Source organism: Kazachstania africana, chromosome 2 (assembly GCF_000304475.1).
Source record: "Kazachstania africana CBS 2517 chromosome 2, complete genome".
NCBI lineage: Eukaryota > Fungi > Ascomycota > Saccharomycetes > Saccharomycetales > Saccharomycetaceae > Kazachstania > Kazachstania africana.
Genome location: NC_018941.1, coordinates 836,964 through 858,239, shown reverse-complemented (window position 1 = coordinate 858,239; position 21,276 = coordinate 836,964). Strand labels below are relative to the sequence as shown.

The 21,276-nt window shown below is 36.4% G+C and overlaps 15 protein-coding genes across 15 annotated transcripts; 5 read left to right on the top strand and 10 right to left on the bottom strand.

Moving 5' to 3' along the window:
• Positions 1-198: 198 nt before the first annotated feature.
• On the top strand, positions 199-1,818 carry GPI1 (phosphatidylinositol N-acetylglucosaminyltransferase; the record flags this gene model as incomplete). Its single annotated transcript, XM_003955797.1, has 1 exon — positions 199-1,818. The coding sequence occupies one exon, from the start codon at positions 199-201 to the stop codon at positions 1,816-1,818; it is 1,620 nt and encodes a 539-aa protein (XP_003955846.1).
• A 96-nt stretch (positions 1,819-1,914) lies between these two features.
• Positions 1,915-2,238, bottom strand: RSM27 (mitochondrial 37S ribosomal protein mS33; the record flags this gene model as incomplete). Its single annotated transcript, XM_003955796.1, has 1 exon — positions 1,915-2,238. The coding sequence occupies one exon, from the start codon at positions 2,236-2,238 to the stop codon at positions 1,915-1,917; it is 324 nt and encodes a 107-aa protein (XP_003955845.1).
• A 395-nt stretch (positions 2,239-2,633) lies between these two features.
• Positions 2,634-3,719, bottom strand: RPS0A (40S ribosomal protein uS2; the record flags this gene model as incomplete). Its single annotated transcript, XM_003955795.1, has 2 exons — positions 2,634-3,302; positions 3,630-3,719. The coding sequence occupies 2 exons, from the start codon at positions 3,717-3,719 to the stop codon at positions 2,634-2,636; spliced, it is 759 nt and encodes a 252-aa protein (XP_003955844.1).
• A 1,204-nt stretch (positions 3,720-4,923) lies between these two features.
• On the top strand, positions 4,924-5,952 carry RTA1 (Rta1p; the record flags this gene model as incomplete). The annotated part of the gene is made up of 1 exon (XM_003955794.1): positions 4,924-5,952. The coding sequence occupies one exon, from the start codon at positions 4,924-4,926 to the stop codon at positions 5,950-5,952; it is 1,029 nt and encodes a 342-aa protein (XP_003955843.1).
• A 161-nt stretch (positions 5,953-6,113) lies between these two features.
• On the bottom strand, positions 6,114-7,538 carry SLI1 (N-acetyltransferase; the record flags this gene model as incomplete). Its single annotated transcript, XM_003955793.1, has 1 exon — positions 6,114-7,538. One exon carries the CDS (start codon positions 7,536-7,538, stop codon positions 6,114-6,116), a length of 1,425 nt encoding a protein of 474 aa, XP_003955842.1.
• Positions 7,539-7,873: 335 nt separating this feature from the next.
• On the bottom strand, positions 7,874-9,322 carry ZPR1 (zinc finger-containing protein ZPR1; the record flags this gene model as incomplete). Its single annotated transcript, XM_003955792.1, has 1 exon — positions 7,874-9,322. The coding sequence occupies one exon, from the start codon at positions 9,320-9,322 to the stop codon at positions 7,874-7,876; it is 1,449 nt and encodes a 482-aa protein (XP_003955841.1).
• Positions 9,323-9,948: 626 nt separating this feature from the next.
• On the bottom strand, positions 9,949-11,124 carry KAFR0B04090 (uncharacterized protein; the record flags this gene model as incomplete). Its single annotated transcript, XM_003955791.1, has 1 exon — positions 9,949-11,124. One exon carries the CDS (start codon positions 11,122-11,124, stop codon positions 9,949-9,951), a length of 1,176 nt encoding a protein of 391 aa, XP_003955840.1.
• A 186-nt stretch (positions 11,125-11,310) lies between these two features.
• KAFR0B04080 (uncharacterized protein) lies at positions 11,311-12,549 on the top strand (the record flags this gene model as incomplete). The annotated part of the gene is made up of 1 exon (XM_003955790.1): positions 11,311-12,549. One exon carries the CDS (start codon positions 11,311-11,313, stop codon positions 12,547-12,549), a length of 1,239 nt encoding a protein of 412 aa, XP_003955839.1.
• A 507-nt stretch (positions 12,550-13,056) lies between these two features.
• Positions 13,057-13,371, top strand: TRX2 (thioredoxin TRX2; the record flags this gene model as incomplete). The annotated part of the gene is made up of 1 exon (XM_003955789.1): positions 13,057-13,371. The coding sequence occupies one exon, from the start codon at positions 13,057-13,059 to the stop codon at positions 13,369-13,371; it is 315 nt and encodes a 104-aa protein (XP_003955838.1).
• An 85-nt stretch (positions 13,372-13,456) lies between these two features.
• Positions 13,457-14,344, bottom strand: SER2 (phosphoserine phosphatase; the record flags this gene model as incomplete). The annotated part of the gene is made up of 1 exon (XM_003955788.1): positions 13,457-14,344. One exon carries the CDS (start codon positions 14,342-14,344, stop codon positions 13,457-13,459), a length of 888 nt encoding a protein of 295 aa, XP_003955837.1.
• Positions 14,345-14,844: 500 nt separating this feature from the next.
• Positions 14,845-15,618, top strand: CIR1 (Cir1p; the record flags this gene model as incomplete). Its single annotated transcript, XM_003955787.1, has 1 exon — positions 14,845-15,618. One exon carries the CDS (start codon positions 14,845-14,847, stop codon positions 15,616-15,618), a length of 774 nt encoding a protein of 257 aa, XP_003955836.1.
• Positions 15,619-15,654: 36 nt separating this feature from the next.
• Positions 15,655-15,957, bottom strand: MVB12 (ubiquitin-binding ESCRT-I subunit protein MVB12; the record flags this gene model as incomplete). The annotated part of the gene is made up of 1 exon (XM_003955786.1): positions 15,655-15,957. One exon carries the CDS (start codon positions 15,955-15,957, stop codon positions 15,655-15,657), a length of 303 nt encoding a protein of 100 aa, XP_003955835.1.
• A 160-nt stretch (positions 15,958-16,117) lies between these two features.
• On the bottom strand, positions 16,118-16,993 carry TDA10 (putative ATP-dependent kinase; the record flags this gene model as incomplete). Its single annotated transcript, XM_003955785.1, has 1 exon — positions 16,118-16,993. The coding sequence occupies one exon, from the start codon at positions 16,991-16,993 to the stop codon at positions 16,118-16,120; it is 876 nt and encodes a 291-aa protein (XP_003955834.1).
• A 153-nt stretch (positions 16,994-17,146) lies between these two features.
• ADE3 (trifunctional formate-tetrahydrofolate ligase/methenyltetrahydrofolate cyclohydrolase/methylenetetrahydrofolate dehydrogenase ADE3) lies at positions 17,147-20,026 on the bottom strand (the record flags this gene model as incomplete). The annotated part of the gene is made up of 1 exon (XM_003955784.1): positions 17,147-20,026. One exon carries the CDS (start codon positions 20,024-20,026, stop codon positions 17,147-17,149), a length of 2,880 nt encoding a protein of 959 aa, XP_003955833.1.
• Positions 20,027-20,628: 602 nt separating this feature from the next.
• Positions 20,629-21,066, bottom strand: YCH1 (phosphatase YCH1; the record flags this gene model as incomplete). Its single annotated transcript, XM_003955783.1, has 1 exon — positions 20,629-21,066. The coding sequence occupies one exon, from the start codon at positions 21,064-21,066 to the stop codon at positions 20,629-20,631; it is 438 nt and encodes a 145-aa protein (XP_003955832.1).
• Positions 21,067-21,276: the final 210 nt, after the last annotated feature.

The following is a 21,276-nucleotide window of genomic DNA, read 5'->3' as shown; positions in this document are numbered from 1 at the left end:
TTGGCCAAAACACCTTCGAAGAAAGGAGAAAAATATTTTAACCGATGATATTGTTGCAGTTGCAGTCTCACTCCAAGGTACTGACTACATGGTATTGGAAATCGTTAGCAAGGACTTATTAGAACTAGGAGCATCATTGCAAGCTCCATACACAATAATAGGCAAAAAAAACATGATTCGAGTTGGATATTAAGTCAAATGTTCTGTAATGTACTGGAATTTGAAGCACCGAAGTTGAACCTTATGCAATTCTTTTCGCTGGATCCTATATCACTGGCGCTACCTGAAAAAGAGCTGCATAATTCTAAGAAGGTCACTTTAGATAATGTGAAGAAAATAATGTATCATAAATCTTATTTTAACTTTTCTGGGAATTTGCCGCAGTCTATTAATCTTTTGAATCTCTACTACACTCATTTAAACGCATTTTCAGAGAAGTATTCACATCTTATTATTGGAGAAAATAGGTTATCCGAAAAACTCTTTAGTATACTACTAAAATGTTATCAACATTCTTTTCTCTCAAGAGTCACTTCTAGGTTACTGTTCTATTTATTAATGAGTCTATGCTTCATTGCACAAAATATATACCTTCTTCTGCATTGGTCATACTTCCCCATTGTAACAATATCTGCAACACTACAGCAAATAGATCTTCGATGCCAACAAATTGCATACTTTCCAGTCCAGTACTTAAAAATAAATAAAAATGTTACCATCAGAAAAGCACTCCCTCGATTTCGAAGCTATTCAGAAGCATCTGCAAGCTTGAGAAGCGAGTTGCCGTGCAAATTTTACCCAGATTATATTAGATTATACAATACCATATGGCTGATAGTAAATGACGTGTCGTTTGGCCTGATAATTGGTGCCATTTTACACGACCAGCACGATCAATTGGTAAATATAGTGGCGTCCTCGATACAGTTCTGCTGCTATGATTCTATAAAGAAGATTACCATATTTCTTTCAAACAACCCGTTCGGTATTAAATTGAATGAAGAGCTTGCATCATTTCTCAGTGAACTGTTTCTATGGATTATTGAATTTACATTCAACGGATTTGCTAAATATTTTGTGGATAAAAGCAATTTGAGTTGGTTTCTTTCTTTACTTACTCAGATTATGTGTTTATCCGGTGCATCATTTGGTTTATCGCTAATTATGGACTTTTTCTCTATTCTTTCTCTCCACTTATATTTATTTTATCATATAAGTGGTAAACTGTATCACTGGCAACTTAATTGTATGATAAGCCTATTTTATCTTTTCTGCGGCAAGAAAAGGAATGTACTACGTGACAGAATTGACCACCATTTCTTCGAACTTGATCAATTGCTTATGGGGACATTACTCTTTCTGATTTTGGTCTTTTTAATGCCTACTGTTCTTGCCTTTTATATTTGTTACACAATTCTCAGGCTTATGGCGATGTGTGTAGAGATTTTTCTCGAGTCAATTATTGGTTTAATTAACCACTTCCCATTGTTTGCGTTACTGTTGAGAATAAAGGACCCTAAGCGATTACCGGGTGGAATCTCTATCAATTGGAATAGAACTGAACCAGGGTTGACCATTTTTACATTAGAAAACAATCCTCTGAAGATTAGTAGAATGTTTAGACCTTACTCCATTCTAATGAGTAAAATAAGGTATAATTATTTTTCAAGTTACACTGCAAGACAGATACTGAAAGGACTTCCGTTGACTTTAAATAGGACTAAGCTTTACCATGTTTTATATTTTTCATTACCTGATGGACCTATCAAAGCCAGGGACATCTATGCAAAGCTTTCAGATGCCCTAGCCAACCCTTAGTATGTGAATACGCTTTTTTTTATATACATGATACATACATCTTTTCAATTATTTACGGGGCCAAAGCCCTAATTGCATTAATCTGTTAGAATATTATTATTTATGTTTCGTTGGCTTCGAAAGGGTAGAACCTGATTTCGTCTTTTTTGGGGGACCCTTACCACGACGCTTCAAACCCTCCACTTTTGATAGTCTGTAAAGTTCATCTGTATCAACAAATTGATAGTTCGGAAAAAGGGTTTTCAAATTCTTAAATTTCAAAAAATCAGGATTACCATAATAATTTGCTATTGTTGGACCTTTTAGTCTGCTCGATAGTATTTTCGAACCCGTCCTTAACCCTTGTGGATTGAAATTCTGATCAAATATCTTGGCAGAAAGTCGATTTAATTCAAAGAGTCTCTTCTTCGGCACACTCATATTCTGCTATACGAATCGCCTATGGCAAATGTTCTCGGCAATTGTAAAGTTGAGTGATGACTTTTTCCTTGTTCAATAACTTCCAAGATGTTTTAGATTCACTTTTTTTATTTTATATCGTGTATATAAAGTTTACGCCGAAAATTGACAAGCATAGAAGGCACATTCGGTATGATATAGAATTGTCTTCAAGTAATAAAAATTGCACTGTACATAGTCGTTTGGATATCAGATTTCAATTATCTCATACATAGACCTCGTAGATTCTTGTATCACTATACAAAACTGCCATTTTTACGATGAGACGGTCGTACAAGAAAAATGTTGTGAATTATAAAACGTGATTATTTTTTTAAAAGATTATACTAATATACTAAATGTAAATGTCACCAAACTTACCATTCGGCAGCATCAGCGTTTTCTTCAGCCCATTCAGAGGCACCAGTTTGCTCTTCAGTGACTTCTTCCTTGGCTTCTTCTTCAGTGGCAGTAGATTGAGCAGCTTCTTCAGCGGTTTGTTGTTCAACTTCCTCTGGGTTTCTGTAGAAGTATAAATCTGGCATGATAGACCATGGTTGGGTTCTGTCAACTAAAGCACCTCTTAATCTTAAGACTTCTCTGGCTAATAAGTACCAGATTAAACCAATAGAGTGCTTACCTCTGTTGTTACATGGGATAGCAACATCAACGTATTCAGATGGGGAGTCTAAGTCAGTTAAAGCAATGACTGGGATGTTAACATAAGAAGCTTCCTTGATAGCTTGAGCATCAGATCTTGGGTCAGTAACAATAACTAATCTTGGTTCCTTGAAAGAACGGGTGATGTAATTGGTAAAAGAACCTGGAGTGAATCTACCAGCAATTGGAGTAGCACCGGTGTGAGCAGCATACTTTAAGACAGCTCTTTGACCGTAGGTTCTGGAAGAGATGGCAACAACATCTTCTGGGTTTGGAATAGCAGCGATGATTCTGGCAGCTAAGACTAATTTTTCCCAGGTCTTACCAATGTTGATGACGTGAACACCATCTGGACTAGCACTGTGAACATATGGTTCTTGGTGAACCTATTAAAATGATAAAAAAAATATTGTTAGTAAATCTGATTATGAAATGAAATTACGTGATGGAAGTTTCTAGATTGGATAACTTATAAGTTTCTCATCTTCAATTATAACTAAGTCGATTTCCCATTGACAACTGATATCCTTTGGCAAAATTTTCTTTGTAATATTTCAAATTATATTTAATAATATAATGTCGTTATGATCACTTGTTGGTACTCTATTTTTTTGATTTCAGTAGTTTATAATTTCCCTATAATACTCTTATCTTCTAACATTCGGTCTTCCATCATATCTGAGTAGTTAGGTTAATTCCTATTTTCAACATACTTGAACGTTTCTGGCACCTAAGTGTGCGTTGGCAGCCAACAATAATTGGGCATCTTCTGGAGTCAAGTCAAAGGTAGCTGGTAAGGACATTTTGCTCAATTTCTTTGCTAGCTTATCTTTCAATGAAATCAATACCAACTGTATATGTGTAAACATTATCTTAATATGGCGAAATGTTGACCATTGCTACCTGCTTGCAAGAACGCTACATTGACAATACTGAGGGCCTGCATCCAGTTACCGCGATGTCTGCGCAACATCGACCTCTGTACTGCGAGTACAATTTCCGAGCAGTAGAGCAGAGCTCGGCCCATCCGAAGACTTGGTAGGTGGGTGTGACCTCACAACGGGCTGGTACAAGCTCGGCCCATCTGGGGGGAGAATTACAGTGATCTCAGCCTAAGATTCAACAGGAGACCATCTGGACTCGCCAAAAGTGAACCGAAGGGACGCAAAACAGAAGGTACCGCGCACAAAAACTTTCCGAATAAAATACATTTTCCAAAATTTTCAATAATAATTGGTTTACATCAGTAGCGAAAGTACGGATGTAGGTGTGGGTGTAGAAAACAGTCCAATGTAATCGCGATTTTTCATTTTTTGTTGTACTTTTTTTTAGCAGCGAAAAAGATGTGACATGAAGTATCCCAAGATTGACATTGCCAGTAGTGAAAGTAACGCCATGAAAAGAAGTTGATGTATTACAGTGGCATCCAATTGGACAGTTCATCAACAATGAAATATTGGTGTGCCAAATCCAATGTATATGACTGTCATTTGTTGTTGGAAAGTACACTTTGATAAGACCCCATCACAAAGCAGACATGAGATAGTAATCTTGATCATTTCTTTTTTTCTAGTTGTCTTGACCTAGTTTGCCCTGCTCGTATATCATCTATTTTTAGTGTGCACGAAAATCGAAGACCTTCTGCAAGATTTTGGAGTCTCTTGTGAGGAAGGTGTTCCCAAGTCTGATTTTTATTTGGTCAATTTGTGAGTGTTATTACGCAGCGCAATATTCCGCTGTTGCTTTCCCTCGGTAAAATAATTTCTCTGCACTAATTTTTGAGTTTCTCGAGTAAACCGAAGCAAGATTTCGGAAAAAATTTGATATTACTGCAAGCTCAAATATTCAGACATGTCCGCAACTTACTGCCACTTTAAAACTAGGAAGAGGCTTATAGCGTTACATCCTCATTCATCTTGTTTTCGAACGACTTATATAAATGGCATGCTATTGACACTTTGTTTTTTGCTTTTCTAATGGTCATTCGATAACATCAACGGTTTCAATATGACCATTTCGAATAACGGAACTGATTCTAGTTGGCAATTATATCGTTATACCCCTAACAAGGCTGCTGCTGGAATATTCACCGCTCTATTCATTGTAGCCACTATTTTGTCGATCCTGACTCTTTACAGATGTGCCACGAAAAATAAACATACCGTATATCCATCATCTTCAACAGCAAATGGGTTTTCATTACGTTTTTATTCTCCAGTCAAGTTGATTGGTCCATATATTCCTTCTATAGTGGGATGTGCTCTGGAAGTCATTGGTTACATAGCACGTTGTGTCTCATGTAATAACCAAACCAAGATAACGCCGTACGTGATTCAGAATGTTTTAGTCTTAATCGCGCCGACTCTTTTCGCTGCTTCGATCTACATGATATTTGGAAGAATGTCTCATTTGATGTTTTCAGAAAATTTAATGATAATGCCAGCGAGATTCAACACTACAATTTTTGTTCTAGGTGATGTTGTCAGTCTTCTGATGCAAGCTGGTGGTGGTGGTTTGATGGCATCAGAAAGTGGAAGAGTAACGGGGAGTCATGTATTGACTGGAGGCTTATTTGTTCAAATTATCTTCTTTGGTTTATTTATTATCAATGAGTTCCTCTTTTTGTTCAAATTATCAAGAAAAACAAATCCTATTAGTGAAAAGGTCAATTGGAAAAAGTTGAATATCGTTCTTCTATTCAATAGTTTTTTAATCCTTTTAAGATCGATCATTAGAGTTATTGAAGCTATTGAAGGCTTTGACGGCTATATACAAAGTCACGAATGGTTTCTTTACATTTTTGATGCTTTGCTAATGTTCGTGTTGTGTGTATTACACGCATTAATCATGCTAAAAGCTAACATTTTCAAAATTCAAGAGGACTCTATCACCGCACAATATGCTAATATTCACATTACCAATTCCAATAATCTGGGAAGAACAGAAAGTCAGCTATTTTCTGAAAAATTTTATGGCGAAAACATCCAAACCCAAGAATTTGGAACTCATAGCTCGAAAAATTTGGCCTATGAGTGATTATCGCAATCCCTTCCCATGTCTACATATACACTATTTAACTTACTTGACGGTTTAAAGGTAAAAGCATATATTGATTACTTTGACTCAGATTTCTGTCGTATGTCCTGTTTACCTGCAGTTACAGTTCCCAACCAATTAAAGGAATAGCATTTAAGATGTCATAAATTTAACTTGTTTTTGACATACGAAAATGGCTTATCAAGAGTATCAGCCAATTCTTTAGGAAAGGAGACTGTACAATTCAAACCACCTAAAGGAGTAGATATTATTGCACAAGTGAAAACACTATAAATACCCTTAGGTACGTTAAAAAAACTGTCCTTGATATAAAAGTTTAACTGAGTGTCACAGTTTCTATCAAAGTCTTTGAAACCCAAATTTGTCACTTCGAACACGGAACCTGGCCCCTCATTAATGGAATTCAAAGTCTCCTCCAAAAACCTTCTTTGGTTTACAACATTTAATAAATTCATAGCATTAATCTTGTCTCCTATGTTGTTCAAAGTTTCGTTTGTAATAAATTCTTGAACCTTTGAAGCCACATTTAGAATAGTGGTCTCTTCCTGTTTTTCCATTTTCGTCTTGAAATCTAGACCAGTAACAAAGTTTCCTACTTGTACTTCTTCGTCCCTGAGATTCAATCTTTCTTTACACTTCATTCTGGTATTCATTGGAATACTGACGTTCACCGACGGTCCACCGCACAATTTATTTTCATTTATCTCTCTCAAGGACATTATAAATAACGCAACCAAATAAGAAGTCAGTGACACTCTATTCTTTTTACAGCTTTCCAACATTTTTTTCAACGATTCAGGAGTAAGACGAAATTGCCATTGTAGGTTATCGTTATTTACTTGATATTTTCTTCCATTTTTTGGTGGTTTCTCCAGAAGTTTATCAACAAAAGGGTAGTCTTTAAACTGCATAAACTTGCTATCGATCTTTGTAATCATTTTTGGTGAAGCAGAGAATAGCATTTTTGCCAGAACCTTCTTTACCGCCCAGCTCCACGTACCAGGCCACTTATCATAAGGATGCGGTTCAAGAACAAAATCAGTTGATTTATCCCCCTTGAAGATACACTCATCCTCTTGTTCTTCCACATTGCACTTGGCTTCTCGTAGAGACGTCATGAAAACCTCCCAAAACTTTACACCAGAATTGCCATCATATAATGCATGATCCAATAATAAGAGCAATTGGTTCTGTGATGGAATAACTAAGATCTTCCACAGGAAAGATTCCTTACCATAGTTGAAATCGTAGTTTTGGAATATATCGTTAATTTCCTTCGTAGATAGGAACTGGATATCGTTCCTAAACTCAACGACATCAGCGAAATTGATCACACCTTGAACATTTTTGGCGTGCAAATCAGAGTTACCAGATCCTTTGTCAATATTGCAATGGAATAATGGTAACTCTGCAATGGTTTTTTTTAATGCTTGAATAAATTTATCCTTACTTGGAATTTTACTAAGCTCCACTCCTAAATAGAAACAGGTATGTAAACCTAAATCACTTCTGTGATAGAAGTATTTTTCTATTGGTGCCAATTGCCTTACTGATGCACCGTTCATGCCTCTCAATTCTACAGAGTTATATAGCCTGGATTATATTAACTATAACCTTCTAAAAAAGCATGCCTAGCAAACAAAGTAGCAAGAACTCAAGATTTGTTGTTCATGGTTGCACTCGGATGCCAGCGATGAAATGCAGGATCTGAGGACTTTTTTTCATCAGAAGCGCCCTTCGAGAAAATATGCGAAAAGTACAGAATTGAAACTAAAAATAGAGTATTTTTCCATTATATTAAGGAACCAGGCACGTAGCCTTGAATAGGCTTAATATCGTGAGAAAAAATTATGAAAGACAATGTGTTATTATAAAGTAATTATACAAATGGAGTGTATACTTAGTTAACCTCCATATCCTTGAGACCCAGGTCTTCGTTTTCTTCTTCGGTTCTATCATAATCTTCGATGGTCATGTTAGGATCTGGATCTGGAGCATAAACATTTTGGATGTAGGAACCAGCCAATGGATCTTCCATAATAACTGTGAATTTTACTTTACCATCGGTGGCATCTTTTAATTTGGCAAAGAAAGTAACCCACCTTTGCTTAGTTTCTTCATCCATTGAATCTGATGTTTGTGTGAAGACACGAGATTCCAGTTCTTCGTAGACTTGTCTTAGTAAACCCTCTAAAGTAGTGAATCTACCACCTAAAGTACCCTGTTGGATATCTAAATGCAATTCTGGAACCACTAAGGAACATGTTTCGGACTTTAGGATATCACGAGACAAATCACTTGGATCGTCACAAAGTAAAGTAATTTTTCTACCTTGTGCTGGAATGGCACCACCGGTCTTGACTTCGTTAGATTTGTAGCCACAGTGCTCACAAACAGTAGACATGATGATAACCTCTTTGAAATGAGGAATATTGACAGGTTTCATATGTGTATCACAAGATTGCATACATGAAGGACATGATGCTGTGAAGGTTTGAACCTCATTGTTAAAGTTCTCAATGTCGGTAGCATCAGAAAGGAAAGCTTCAGAACTTTTCAAGACAGTACTAGCTTGTGACTTATTCCTTTCACGGTTCGCTAGAGCAGCAACTTGTTCTTTACGACGGTCCTCTAGTTGATCTCTTGTAATAATACCAATATCAACGTTTTGTTGATCAGTTCTGATATATTCACTATGAGACCATTTATGTTGTGCTTCGCCAGGCTTGTATTCAATCCAGGAGTTACCAGCTGGGTCATCTAATGCAAATGTCAATGGTAAAGTTCCTTCTTTGCAGTCGATATAACTTTTGACTTTTTCAATGAAGTCCTTGATTTGATTATAAAGATTTTCGTCAATTTGTTTTCTTTGTTCTTGGTCAGATTCTAAATCATCAATCATTTCTTCCAACAAACCTTCAACAGTAGTTAAAACACCCCTCTTTGGTGGAATTTCAATATCTAATTCGACAAATTTACATGAGGCTGTTTCAGCCTTGACGACCTGTCTATTAAAATCTTCTTTATCCTCTATCTTTAAAATATATTTGGAACCTTTCTCTTGAATAGAAGAAGCTGGCTGAATTTCAGAATTTTTTAAACCACAGTGCTCACATTCGAAAGACATGATGACAACCTCCCTAAAATAAGGAATAGAAGTCAATAACAATCTAGTAGTACCATTTTCGTGACAGTTCATGCATAAAGATTCGATTTCTTGGACTGGATGACCCATAGCATCAGCAGCTCCAGTTAATACAACACCATCCTGAGTTTGAGCTGGTTCTTGTAGTTCTTCAGCAGTCTCACCAACAGGTTTAAACAGACTTTCTTTATTTTCTTCGACCATTATGTTTATACGTATATTATCAGGTGAAAAGTAGTGGGAAATATTAACTGTCTATTCAAGCTGATGAACTATATAACCCACTTATTAAATCTGTTCAGTACATGAAAACGAGATGATGTCGGCCAAAAATTTTTTTTTCATTTTTGCGATGAGCATGAGGATGATACTACTGCGAGAAACTTCTAGAAGAACATATCAATAAGCAAAAAATATATATCCTCCCAAATTATGAAACAGGATGGCCTAAGTAACCGTTAGCATTACTAAGTTATTTAAATTGAATATTATAAATTTGTAGCTTCGTGATTGGGAGATATTGTGTGAAGAGAAAAAGAGTTCCGAAGGTTACTACTTAAAATTATGTATTACAATGAATGTGTACAATTCTTACCTGCTTGTAAATTTAGAAGAATGTTGGAAAACATTTTACAGTCCAGCCAATGTAGAACATAATTCCAAAGAAAATATCCTTCTTGCGCCTAAGGCTTTAAGTTCTACCCTTAGACCAGGGTGATCTAAATCAGACTGCTAACTTGATTGCACTACAGGACTGCGGTATGACTGTATCTTATCAAATGCTTGGGCTTAAATTTATGGAATATATAAAAACATGAATATCAAAAGTATTAGTTCTTGATCTTTCGTTTCTTCGCTTGAAACTTTGATCTTTTAAGGTGTCTTTTAGGAATTCTCTTTAAGTATTCCAATATATCATTCTGCAGTAGTTGCTGTTCTTGTCTTAACTTTACCTCCTGATTTAACTGCCTGGATACTTTTTTCAATAGTTGTAGAATCATGGAATTACCAATGGTAGTAGCATGTGACGGGCTGTGCGCTTCCGCAAGTAGCTTTCCTAATAACTGGGCCACCATTTGGCTCTGATACTGTTGCTGCTGTAATAACGACCATAGTTCATCTTGCAAAGCGGGGTCCAATTTTTCCATTGACTTTTCGTTATTTATTTCTTCTTCAGTTTGCTCTCCGTTGTCACCACTCTCTTCTGTTGCTAAAGAAAAATGACTAATTTGAATTTTGTCCCTGACAGTCGCAAACAAATCATAAGCATCCTTAATGGAAGACTTACTATCATCACTATCATTTCTAAGGGTTATTGGATCAATTACCCAATTTGTAAACCATTTTTTAAATTCCTCATTATCTGATAACTTGTTTCTTGTATGTCTGATCCTATCTCCAATGATACTAGCTAACTCTTTGTATGAATCTGAATTCTCAATTTTGATTGAGTCACATACGACTTCAAATTCTTCTAACATCGGTAAAACCTTATTTAAAGTGTCTTCAGTATACGAATTTTTGAAAACTGGATAGTATAGGTTTAAAAATTTGAAATAATTATGATCATTAATATTGAAATTATGAGATTTAACTAGATGATCTTTACATTTTCGAGCCATCGTACTTATTTTAATCTTATGATTTTCAAAGTGCATTCTTTTATTACAAATCAAATTCGTATTTGGATTGAAGAATTGACAGAATAAATCATTGGAATCATCATATCCAGCGAAGATAAATTTTAAGAAAACGTTCTCTGTCTTTATCTTTAAATTAGAAGCCGTTGGGATAATTAATCTTAATTTGTTGGGCTCGAAGTTTTCGATTTCAATATTTTCATAAATTGGATCGAGAGAATTATTGGTTCCTTCTGTCAATCGATGTTGTGACATTGAATTTCTAGTATCGGTATCTACATGTTGTGGGACTCCTGCAGTTGGTAATAAACTAGGCAAATTGTTCAGTGGCAGTTGCTCCACTGAAATTCGAGGATAATTAAACATTCCAGATTCCTCTTAATCGAATTAGTATTGTAATAGCTTTTTTTTGGTCAAAATATAGAAGCTTTACGATCTCCCTGATTCGGAAATTCTTATATCGATAATTCTTGAGATATATGGAATTTGAAAAATTTTAAATGATGAGGTGAAGTAAATCGAGAAGAGATCGATAAAAAGAAGTAAGAAAAGATGCCTAGAGATCCGTTAATTGGTATAGTGGGGAAACCATCTAGTGGTAAATCCACTATGTTAAATTCACTTACCGATGCTAATGCAGCAGTTGGTGCATTTCCGTTTTGTACGATTGAACCAAATCAAGCTACTGGTTATTTACAAGTAGATTGTGCTTGTTCGAGGTTTGGTAAGCAGGAGTTATGTAAGCCTAATTATGGATGGTGTCTACAAGGTAAGAGACATATTCCGATTATGTTGCTTGATGTTGCTGGGTTAGTTCCTGGAGCTCACTCCGGAAGAGGTTTGGGTAATAAATTTCTGGATGATCTTAGACATGCTGATGCATTAATTCATGTTGTAGATGTAAGTGGTACTACCGATTCTGAAGGTAAGAATACGAGGGGATACGATCCATTATATGATATTGAATGGTTACAAGACGAGATTAGATTATGGATTGAAGGAAATTTAAAGAGAAGATGGGGGTCTATTGTAAGAAAGCATACCGCTACAAAATCAAGTATTGTGGATACGTTACAAGCACAATTTGGTGGGTATGGATCACAAATCCCCATGGTACAGAGGGCGTTGGATCGGATTGATTCATTGCCACCATTAGAAGAATGGACAGATGAATGGATAACAAAAGTAGTTAAATCCTTTATGTTGGAGAAATTTCCAACGGTACTTGCATTAAATAAAATGGATCATCCTGATGCGGATAAGAATGTTTCTAAGATCATGTTAAAATATCCTGATACGAAATCAGTCTTAACAAGTGCTATCACAGAAGTTTTCCTTAGAAAATTGACGAAACAAGGATTTGTTCGTTATGAAGAAGGTACAGAATTTGTAGATACATGTGAAGATGATCCCGAGAACCTAAAGCCATTAGATGAAAAAGTACTGAACAGAATTGAGAATATAAGAGATTTAGTGTTGTACAGGTTTGGCTCCACGGGCGTCATGCAAGTGTTACAAGCTGCCGCGGGGCAATTAGACTTGATACCCGTGTACACGGTAAGAAACATACAGACATTTGCCGGTGGGAACGGTACCAATGTGTTCAGGGACTGTTTTCTAGTGAAACGGGGCACACATGTCGGAAAAGTAGCAAGATACATCATGGGAGGTGAAGTGACCATCGCGGCCATTGAGACCGTCGGCGGTGTGAGAGTCAGCGAAGAAAGCACGGTTGAGGAAGGTAAAAACGATATCCTGTCTTTCAAACTGGCTCCAAAATCAACTCTTTAAAGATCAAGTATATAGACCAACCCATTATAGAATAACAGTGATATAAATAATAATAATAATAATAATAATAATAATAATAATAATAATCAGCTGACATACGTCGCGTCCTTTCCAGTCCAGCCAGTCCAGCCAGACAGACCCAAAAAAAATTCGTTAGCCAAAATTTCCGCCCGCCAGAACAGTCATTTCCAACGACGGGAACAACAGCTGGCAGCGTTGGAGAGCCGCGAGAGAAAAATTCGGCAGGGAAAGCGACGGAAAGAAATTGCAGGGCTCCCCTGCGAACGGGAGAATCGCATTCTGCTTTGCCGCGACTTATGACGGGGAAAGGATTCTTAGTAAGACGAGAGAGAGAGAGAGAGACAGAGACAGAGAAAGACAGCATTGCTGGATTTGGTTTTTCCATATATAAAGAGCCCACGAGTGCAAGTTTTTAAAGCTGTTGTTACCATCAGGATTTTATACAAACGTATACTCACATATAATAGCACTCAAATATACTACACAATGGTCCAAGAAATTAACTCTGTTGCCGAATTCGATTCTGCTTTACAAGCTCAAGATAAATTAATCGTTGTCGATTTTTTCGCTACATGGTGTGGCCCTTGTAAGATGATCTCTCCAATGATCGAAAAATTCAGTGAACAATACTCTCAAGCTGGTTTCTACAAGGTTGATGTCGATGCTGTCCCAGATTTAGCCCAAAAATTAGAAATTTCTGCTATGCCAACTTTAGTCTTCTTCAAGAACGGTAAGGAAATCGCCAAGGTCGTCGGTGCTAACATGGCTGCCATCAAGCAAAACATTGTTTCTAACATATAAGAGGTTATATTTCCTCTTCCAATTAGTTTCTATCATAATTTTATATAAAGGATAATAATTTTTCAAGTATAAATATTAATTCATATTAATGACGTCTTTTTTCATTAATTTCCTCTTGTGTGTATCCAAATATGTACAAGACATCACTTAAAGACTTGGTGTTTAATTTACTTGGCGCTTTCATTTGAACTATTGGTTTAGCATTCCATGCAACACCGAATCCTGCGACTGACATCGCCGGTAAATCATTACCACCATCTCCAATCATTACACTTGATTTCACTGGCACGTTTAGTTCTTTGCACATGGAAAGTAATTTATTAGCTTTGAATTCACCATCTACAATTTCGTCAAGATTGACTAATTTCCCAGTCAATATACCATTAGAATCTCTCTCCAAAACGTTTGCACATGCAACATCTAAATTCAACTTCTTCTTAATCACTTCTGCAAATTCAATAAATCCACCACTTAATACAGCTAAATGGACGCCATCTTCTTTCAAAACGTGACAAAGATCTGTAACACCTTCAGTTATCACCAATTTATCCTTTATTTCATTCAATATATCTTCAAACCGTATCCCTTTCAGTAACGCAACTCTTTCCTTTAAAGACTCTTTAAAATCAATTTCGTTATTCATAGCACGGTTCGTAATAGAACGCACTTTGTCTTCAACATTAGCATACGCAGCTATTAATTCAATCACTTCTTGGTAAATCAGTGTAGAATCCATATCAAACACCACTAATTTCTTATTACGACGGTACTCATCGTCTTTCTGAATAATCACGTCATGAGCAGCGGTATCTATGTCTTGAGGCCTCTCTACACTTTCAACGTGAATATCTGAGCTTCTGGATGACAACTTTATCGTTTTAACTATGTTACATTCTTTTGAAATAGTCTTTTCAAATGGAACAATATCAAGTATGTCTCCATGCGAAATCACTGTAATAACAAACTTTTGCATACAATCAGATGTCATCTTCAATGCCAATATCTCTTACTGCAATATCTTGATTATCTCACTTTTAATTTTTTTTCTTCGATCTCTTGATATATAACATCTAATTTACTCGAGATTGGCAAAAAAAAGGAAAAACAAAAGTATAACATGACTCTAACTTTGATGGTTGTAAACAGCAAGAGTCAAAAAAATGTATGCGTTGCATCGTACAATATTTAGACATTCATATATGCTGTCGTGGTAATGATCTACTCAGAAATTTCTTGATTTGACACGGCGGTGACCCTATCTCTATCATGTATTCTAACTTACAAGGTATCCGCAACGGTATCACATTCTTACTTGCAATTCACTTTGACAATAACCATGGCTTCTTATATATGCTTATCTTCGCTAACAAATAAGATCGATCTCTGTCATCTTTACCCCCTGTAGTTAGAGGGAAAAAAAAGAAGTGATTCTATCAGTATATTGGACGACACATCTACATATATGACGACAAGATGGCTTCAAAGCAGAATTTGAGAGTTTTGGTGCCCGTTAAGAGGGTATTAGACTACCAGCTTAAACCTAAGATAAATGCAACAAGGAAAGGAATCGAAGCGACTGGCTATAAATTTAGTATTAACCCTTTCGATGACATTGCAATCGAACAAGCATTGAATATCCCAAATGCTGTCACTCATGCCGTATCAATAGGATCTACTAAGAATGAAGATATACTAAAGAATTGTTTAGCAAAAGGTATTAATAACGTCACGTTGATCGAAAATAATTCAAATATTGAAACTAATCTATTGGATCCATTAACCATTGCTAAAATCTTGAAGAAGTTCGTTCTTAAAAATGAATTCGATCTGATTCTACTGGGCAAGCAATCAATTGATAATGATTATAATAATACGGGACAAATGTTGGCTGGCCTCTTGGATTGGCCACAAGTAACAAACGCTTCAAAAGTAGAATTTTTAAGTGATGAAGTTAAAGTCAGTAGAGAAATTGACGGCGGAACACAGACGTTGATATCAAGATTCCCACTAGTCATTACTTGTGATCTCAGACTAAACACTCCTAGATATGTAGGGCTCTCTAAACTAATGAAGGTAAAAAGACAAAAGATTCCAAAGTTGACCCTAACAGAAAATTTCAATGACATCGATTTGAATCCCACCATTGAGCTACTAGAACTTAATGAACCAAAGCCAAAGAAGAAGGGTATTAAAGTACCTAATGTCGACGCCTTACTTGAAAACTTGAAAAGAGAAAAAATTCTTTAAAAATGAATATTATGTACGTTATCATATGACTTTTTTTTACTTATGTACCGGTGATAATACACTGCTATTTACCAAACCAGGTGGTTTATTACTTAGATACTTTTTATTATACCAATCATTAAATTCTTTAATGTTATTATCACTATATTTTGACCAATAGTCAACAGCTTTATCGAGTTCTGTTATCCATGCCTCTATCGTTTTGTTTATTGGTGGTAGTGGCTGGATCTTTATTTCAGGAACGTCCAATTTGGGAAGCATCTTATCTGGATAGTCGTCGCCATATTTATTATACAAAGGAATCTTCCTCAAGAGTTCTTGATAGTTAATATTACTCATTTTCCTGTTATACGCTTTGTCTCTTGCTCGATCGATAGTTTTGATTAAACCTTTTTTTTTTTAAGCTTATGGATTTGAATATCATACAAAGTCATTTAATAGTCATTATAAATAGAGTACTACACAGGTAAATACAGAAAAATTCGCTTACATCTTTGAATTATTCTATGCTTCTAGTCTTGGTAGAATATGTATTTCTGTTGAGATCGATCCCCAAAGTTAACGTGGCTATTGAACCCAAATTTTCGCTGCGGACCAATGCCTCATAATATAATTGGTAGCAAGGAAAGTACTTGTCAACAAATAATTTCACCTTTTCATTTGTCATACCAGACCCATTCAGTTCAATGCTCCTATGCTCTTGCTCTAATCTCCATTCATAAACATTGTTAATGTCATCGGTATCAAATACAATCCCCAGTGAGTGAATTTCTGGATTTTTCCACATAAGATCGCCATACATGAACAGCTTAGCATTGACGTCAATCATATCTCCTTCCACCATAGTCTCCACTTCTTCCCCTAGGTTGCCTAAAATAGGATTGAAACCTAAAAACCAACCCTCCAATATAAAAATATCGACAGGTAATTTTACTCGAGCCACTTCCTCACTTCTATCCCCTTCGCCATTAAACTTGGATTTGTCATATCTTGGCAATAATACTGTGTCCTTATCCTCACCGTTACTCTCACTTTGCAAAATTGAACGTAAACAGCTATTCAATAGTGACATATCATGTGTGCCTGGTAAACCCCTGCCTTGCAATAGTTTATTGTTTGGATACTGAGAATTCAAGGAAATTTGGGCCTCGTGTGTTAAGTAAAAGTCATCAATTGATGCTAAAGCTATATTTTTCTCTTCTCCGTATTGTGAAACCAGATGTTCATATAGTTTCTGACTGGTGAAGGTCTTGCCTGAGCCTTGAGGCCCGGACACGTATATGAAAAGCGGGCCTTTTGTTCCTGTTTCAAACCATTGAGGGATATAGGTGTCTACAAACTCAAATGTATAATCTATGACTTTATTATCAACCATATTGATCACTTTAGCAACTGTTGCATTGTAAAGTCCTCAATGCCAAATTGAATCATACCATTTTTTATAACAATGCGAAATTTCGCACTCTTGCCATTGGAAAAACATCATATGTATACTTTGTATAATAAACTACTTCTAGTTGATACATATCTAAAACATACCTTCGATTTCACCATCTTCATTAACTTCTATCTCCATGAAACCACAATGAGTTGGTAAACCTGGAATAGTTTGTATTTCAGCAGCTAGCGCGTATAAATATTTTGCACCGGTTGCAATTCTAACGTCTCTGATGGGGAACGTGAAACCAGATGGTACACCTTTCAAAAGAGGATCATGAGACAGTGAATATTGTGTCTTAGCTATGCAAATTGGTAATCCTTGGAAACCTTGTTTTGTATATAACTCAATCTTTTTCTTGGCCTCTTCTGAAAATTCAACATTGGCAGCTCCATACATCTTTTGAGCGATCCCTGTAATTTTTTCCTCAATAGTAGTAGAGTTATCAGTTTCATACAAGAATTTGAAATCACCTGGATTTTCATCTTTCGAAATCTTAATTACACTCTGTGCTAAATCAATTGCACCACGGCCACCTTCTTCCCAATGATTTGAAACCACAGCGTCGGATGCACCTGCTTTGAGCGCTTCTTCTTTGATCACTTCGTGCTCGCGTTGTGTATCACTAGACATTTTATTGATAGCAACAATAACAGGTAGGTTAAATTGTTTCGCATTTGCAATATGCTTGGCCAAGTTGGCACAGCCCTTTTGTAGCAAATCAATATTTTCAGAGGAGTATTCTGCTGGTAGTGGTGCGCCAGCCTTGACTTCTGGGCCGCCACCATGAACTTTTAGGGCTCTTACTGTAGCAACAATAATTACTACATCCGGTACCAGTCCAGATGAACGACATTTGATGTTTATAAATCTTTCGCCACCCATAGTAAAATCAAAGCCTGCTTCGGTAATCACATAGCCGGTATTCAATTCCTTCAATTCATTAGAGAGATTTTTATTTACACCAGTAAGCTTTAATGCGATCTTATCAGCAAGCACTGAACTGGCACCGATAGAAATATTGGCAAATGGACCTGCATGAACAAACACAGGGGTACCTTCTAACGTTTGCATTACATTCGGTTTAATGGCATCTTTTAGCAATGCTGTCATTGCACCAGCACAACCGATATCTTCACAAGTAATAGGTTCACCAGTTTCTTGGTTTGTTCCAACAACGATATTACCCAATCTTTCTCTCATATCTTCTAAAGAATCCGATAAAGCAAGTATAGCCATACATTCAGATGCAACAGAAATATCAAAGCCAGTCTTCCTAGTGAAGCCACGTTCAGTAGGTGCCTCACCGATGGTTATTCCTCTCAAAAATCTATCATTACAGTCAACAACTCTTCTCCAAGTAACCGTTTCTGGGTCAATATTTAGTCGAGCAAATCTCGTGATTTCCTCTGCAGTTAGTTCGTCCGGATTAGTCTTGTTAATTCCTAGTTTGCTCAATCTTTTTAACATAGATTTGGTAAAGGTACGTTTACCGTTTTTTGCCGGGACAAGCCTTTTGTATAAGGGACCATCTTTTTGAGTAGCCTCGTGAAACATCCTTGTGTCAATTGCGGCAGCAAGTAAATTATTTGCTGCTGATATAGCATGAATATCACCAGTTAAATGCAAGTTGAATTCATCCATTGGGATAACCTGAGAATAACCACCACCTGCAGCACCACCTTTAATGCCGAATGTGGGACCCATTGATGGTTGACGAACATTGGCAATTACTTTTTTATTCAAATGGGCACCCAATGCTTGGGCTAAGCCAACAGTCGTGGTTGATTTACCTTCGCCGAGTGGCGTTGGAGTGATACCAGTAACTAAGATATATTTACCGTTGACATTATCTTGTAGACGATTAAGTATTTTCAGGTCAATTTTGCCCTTAACGTGGCCATAAGGTTCAAATTCCGATTTTAAAACACCTGCTTCCTCAGCAATTTGAGTAATAGCCTTAGGAAATTGTTCCCTTGATATTTCATAGTCTGACGGGACAGGTTTCTTCAATTCTAATGATAAAAGTTCGTAAAAGGGTTTTTGTAATCTTTCATCTTCTTCAGAAATTATCAACTCATCTTTGGCTTGTCTCATAGCAGCAACAAATGTGTTTTGCATCAACATAGCGACAGTCATGGGACCTACACCACCGGGGACTGGGGTAATTAACTTGACATATTTGATAGCCTCATCAAATTCCACGTCTCCGACACATCTTACACCGGATTTTTTCGTTTTATCTTCTATATAATTAGTACCAACATCAATCACAACACAATTCTTTTTGTTATCCTTAAACCACTCACCTTTAACAAATTGGGGTTTACCAATTGCTACAACTACAATATCTGCGTCATTCAGGTAAGATGGTATGTCTTTGGTATAGGAATGTACAGTTGTCACGGTACAATTTAAGGACTTCAATAGTTCTGCTACAGGTGAGCCTACAATGTCGGACCTGCCAATGACAACAGCTTTTGCACCAACAAATTGAACTTTATAATGATGCAATAATTCAATGATACCTTTAGGAGTGCATGGAACGAAGAATGGGTCACCATTCTTCTTATTTAGCTCACCGATGTTGTAAGGACCAAAACCATCGACATCCTTCTTAGCTGCCACAGCAGATGTGATCCTTGTTTCATTCAAGTGGGATGGCAAAGGCAATTGAATGATAATACCATGAGTTTTATCATCACTATTTAAAGCTTCGACCTTTGACAGCAAAGATTGCTCAGTTATGTTATCTGGTAAATGGATAAAGTCAACTTTAATCTTAGCCTCGGTAGCAGCTTTACGTTTCATACGAACATAAGTAGCGGAATCAGGACGATCTCCGACTTGAATAATCGCAAGACATGGTTCAAATGTCGATAACTTCGTTTTCAATTGCTCAATTTCTGATGAGATTGTGTTACGAACCTCCAAAGCATATGCTTTACCATCAATTATGCTTCCTGGCATTTCTGGTCTTGTTGCTTCGAGAAACTTGCTAAATTATATTGTGCCTGTTTTTTTTCCTTTTTCCTCAATATCAGAGTTACCTTTTTATATAATGCGAAGAAGTCACACTTTTCAAGTATTAATTAATGGCAGAATATTTGTTGTGCTCAGAATTAAACGAAGTTAACATGCGAAAAAAGTTAAGTTTACAATTCGATGGGGACAAGATATCTATTTAGTGTCATTATTCTTGGTTGCTTTACGCCCTCTTATCGAAAAAGATTTATTTTCTCACAGTTGTAGTATGTCATATCACGTTTCTTTGTTGATTCGAGCTTCTTTTTAAATATAGCTGTACGATTAGAAAATGTGGATATTATAGAACTAAGGGCACTTTCTTGTACAGGAAGTACCTTTCAACGTCCTACTATATGTTATTTACTTTATAAAACTTGCTTCACTTTATTGTCACTTCAGTCAGGCTTTGATTGAAATATCCTTCCCAAAAGTATATTTTGGTGGAGTTAGATGGATATTGCAATATATTTATATCCTCCTGACGTTTGACGGCGAACGTGAAACGTATTTTCAAGGTCAATATTGAATGGCTTATGACTGCAGGCCTACCAAGCCCATAAAGCGGGTTCATACCCTTCAGTTACCAGATGGTCTTCGCCATAAACATCTTGCCACTTATTGAAACCACCTCTCAGTATCCAAATGTGGAAGACAGACAACTCCTTTTCGTTAAGACTTCTGAGAAACTTTACGGCCGCCGAGGGGCCTCTTTGTTGCGATTGTGCGCAGTGAAATACAACATTTATAGTAGTATCAGTACCTTGAGTCAATTTTAGAAGATTTTTCTTCAAGTCATCCAAGCCAGCATCATCCCTTGTCAATTTTTTGTATGGATAATTCCAACAGTTTATAATATGGCCACCGATGTAATCAGAGCCTCTAACGTCGATAACTTGAAATGGAGAACTATGGCCTTGTGTTATCCAGTCATATAGATCAGACGGTTCCAAATATTTGACGTCTGCTATAGACCTTGAATCCATTCCCTCTAGCGTATACTATATATGTTAGTAAAACACTTTTTTACGTGTTGCTTGAGTGTTAAGGTTACTAATTTAATCGCCTCCTTCGAAAGTCGTTCGCCTGAACCGGAATCTAAATTATTGATTTTTTTGCAACGATGATTCATCATATCTCACTAGATACTTAAATAAGCGAAATTTAGTTAGACATCTCAGTTTCTGGTTTTCAGA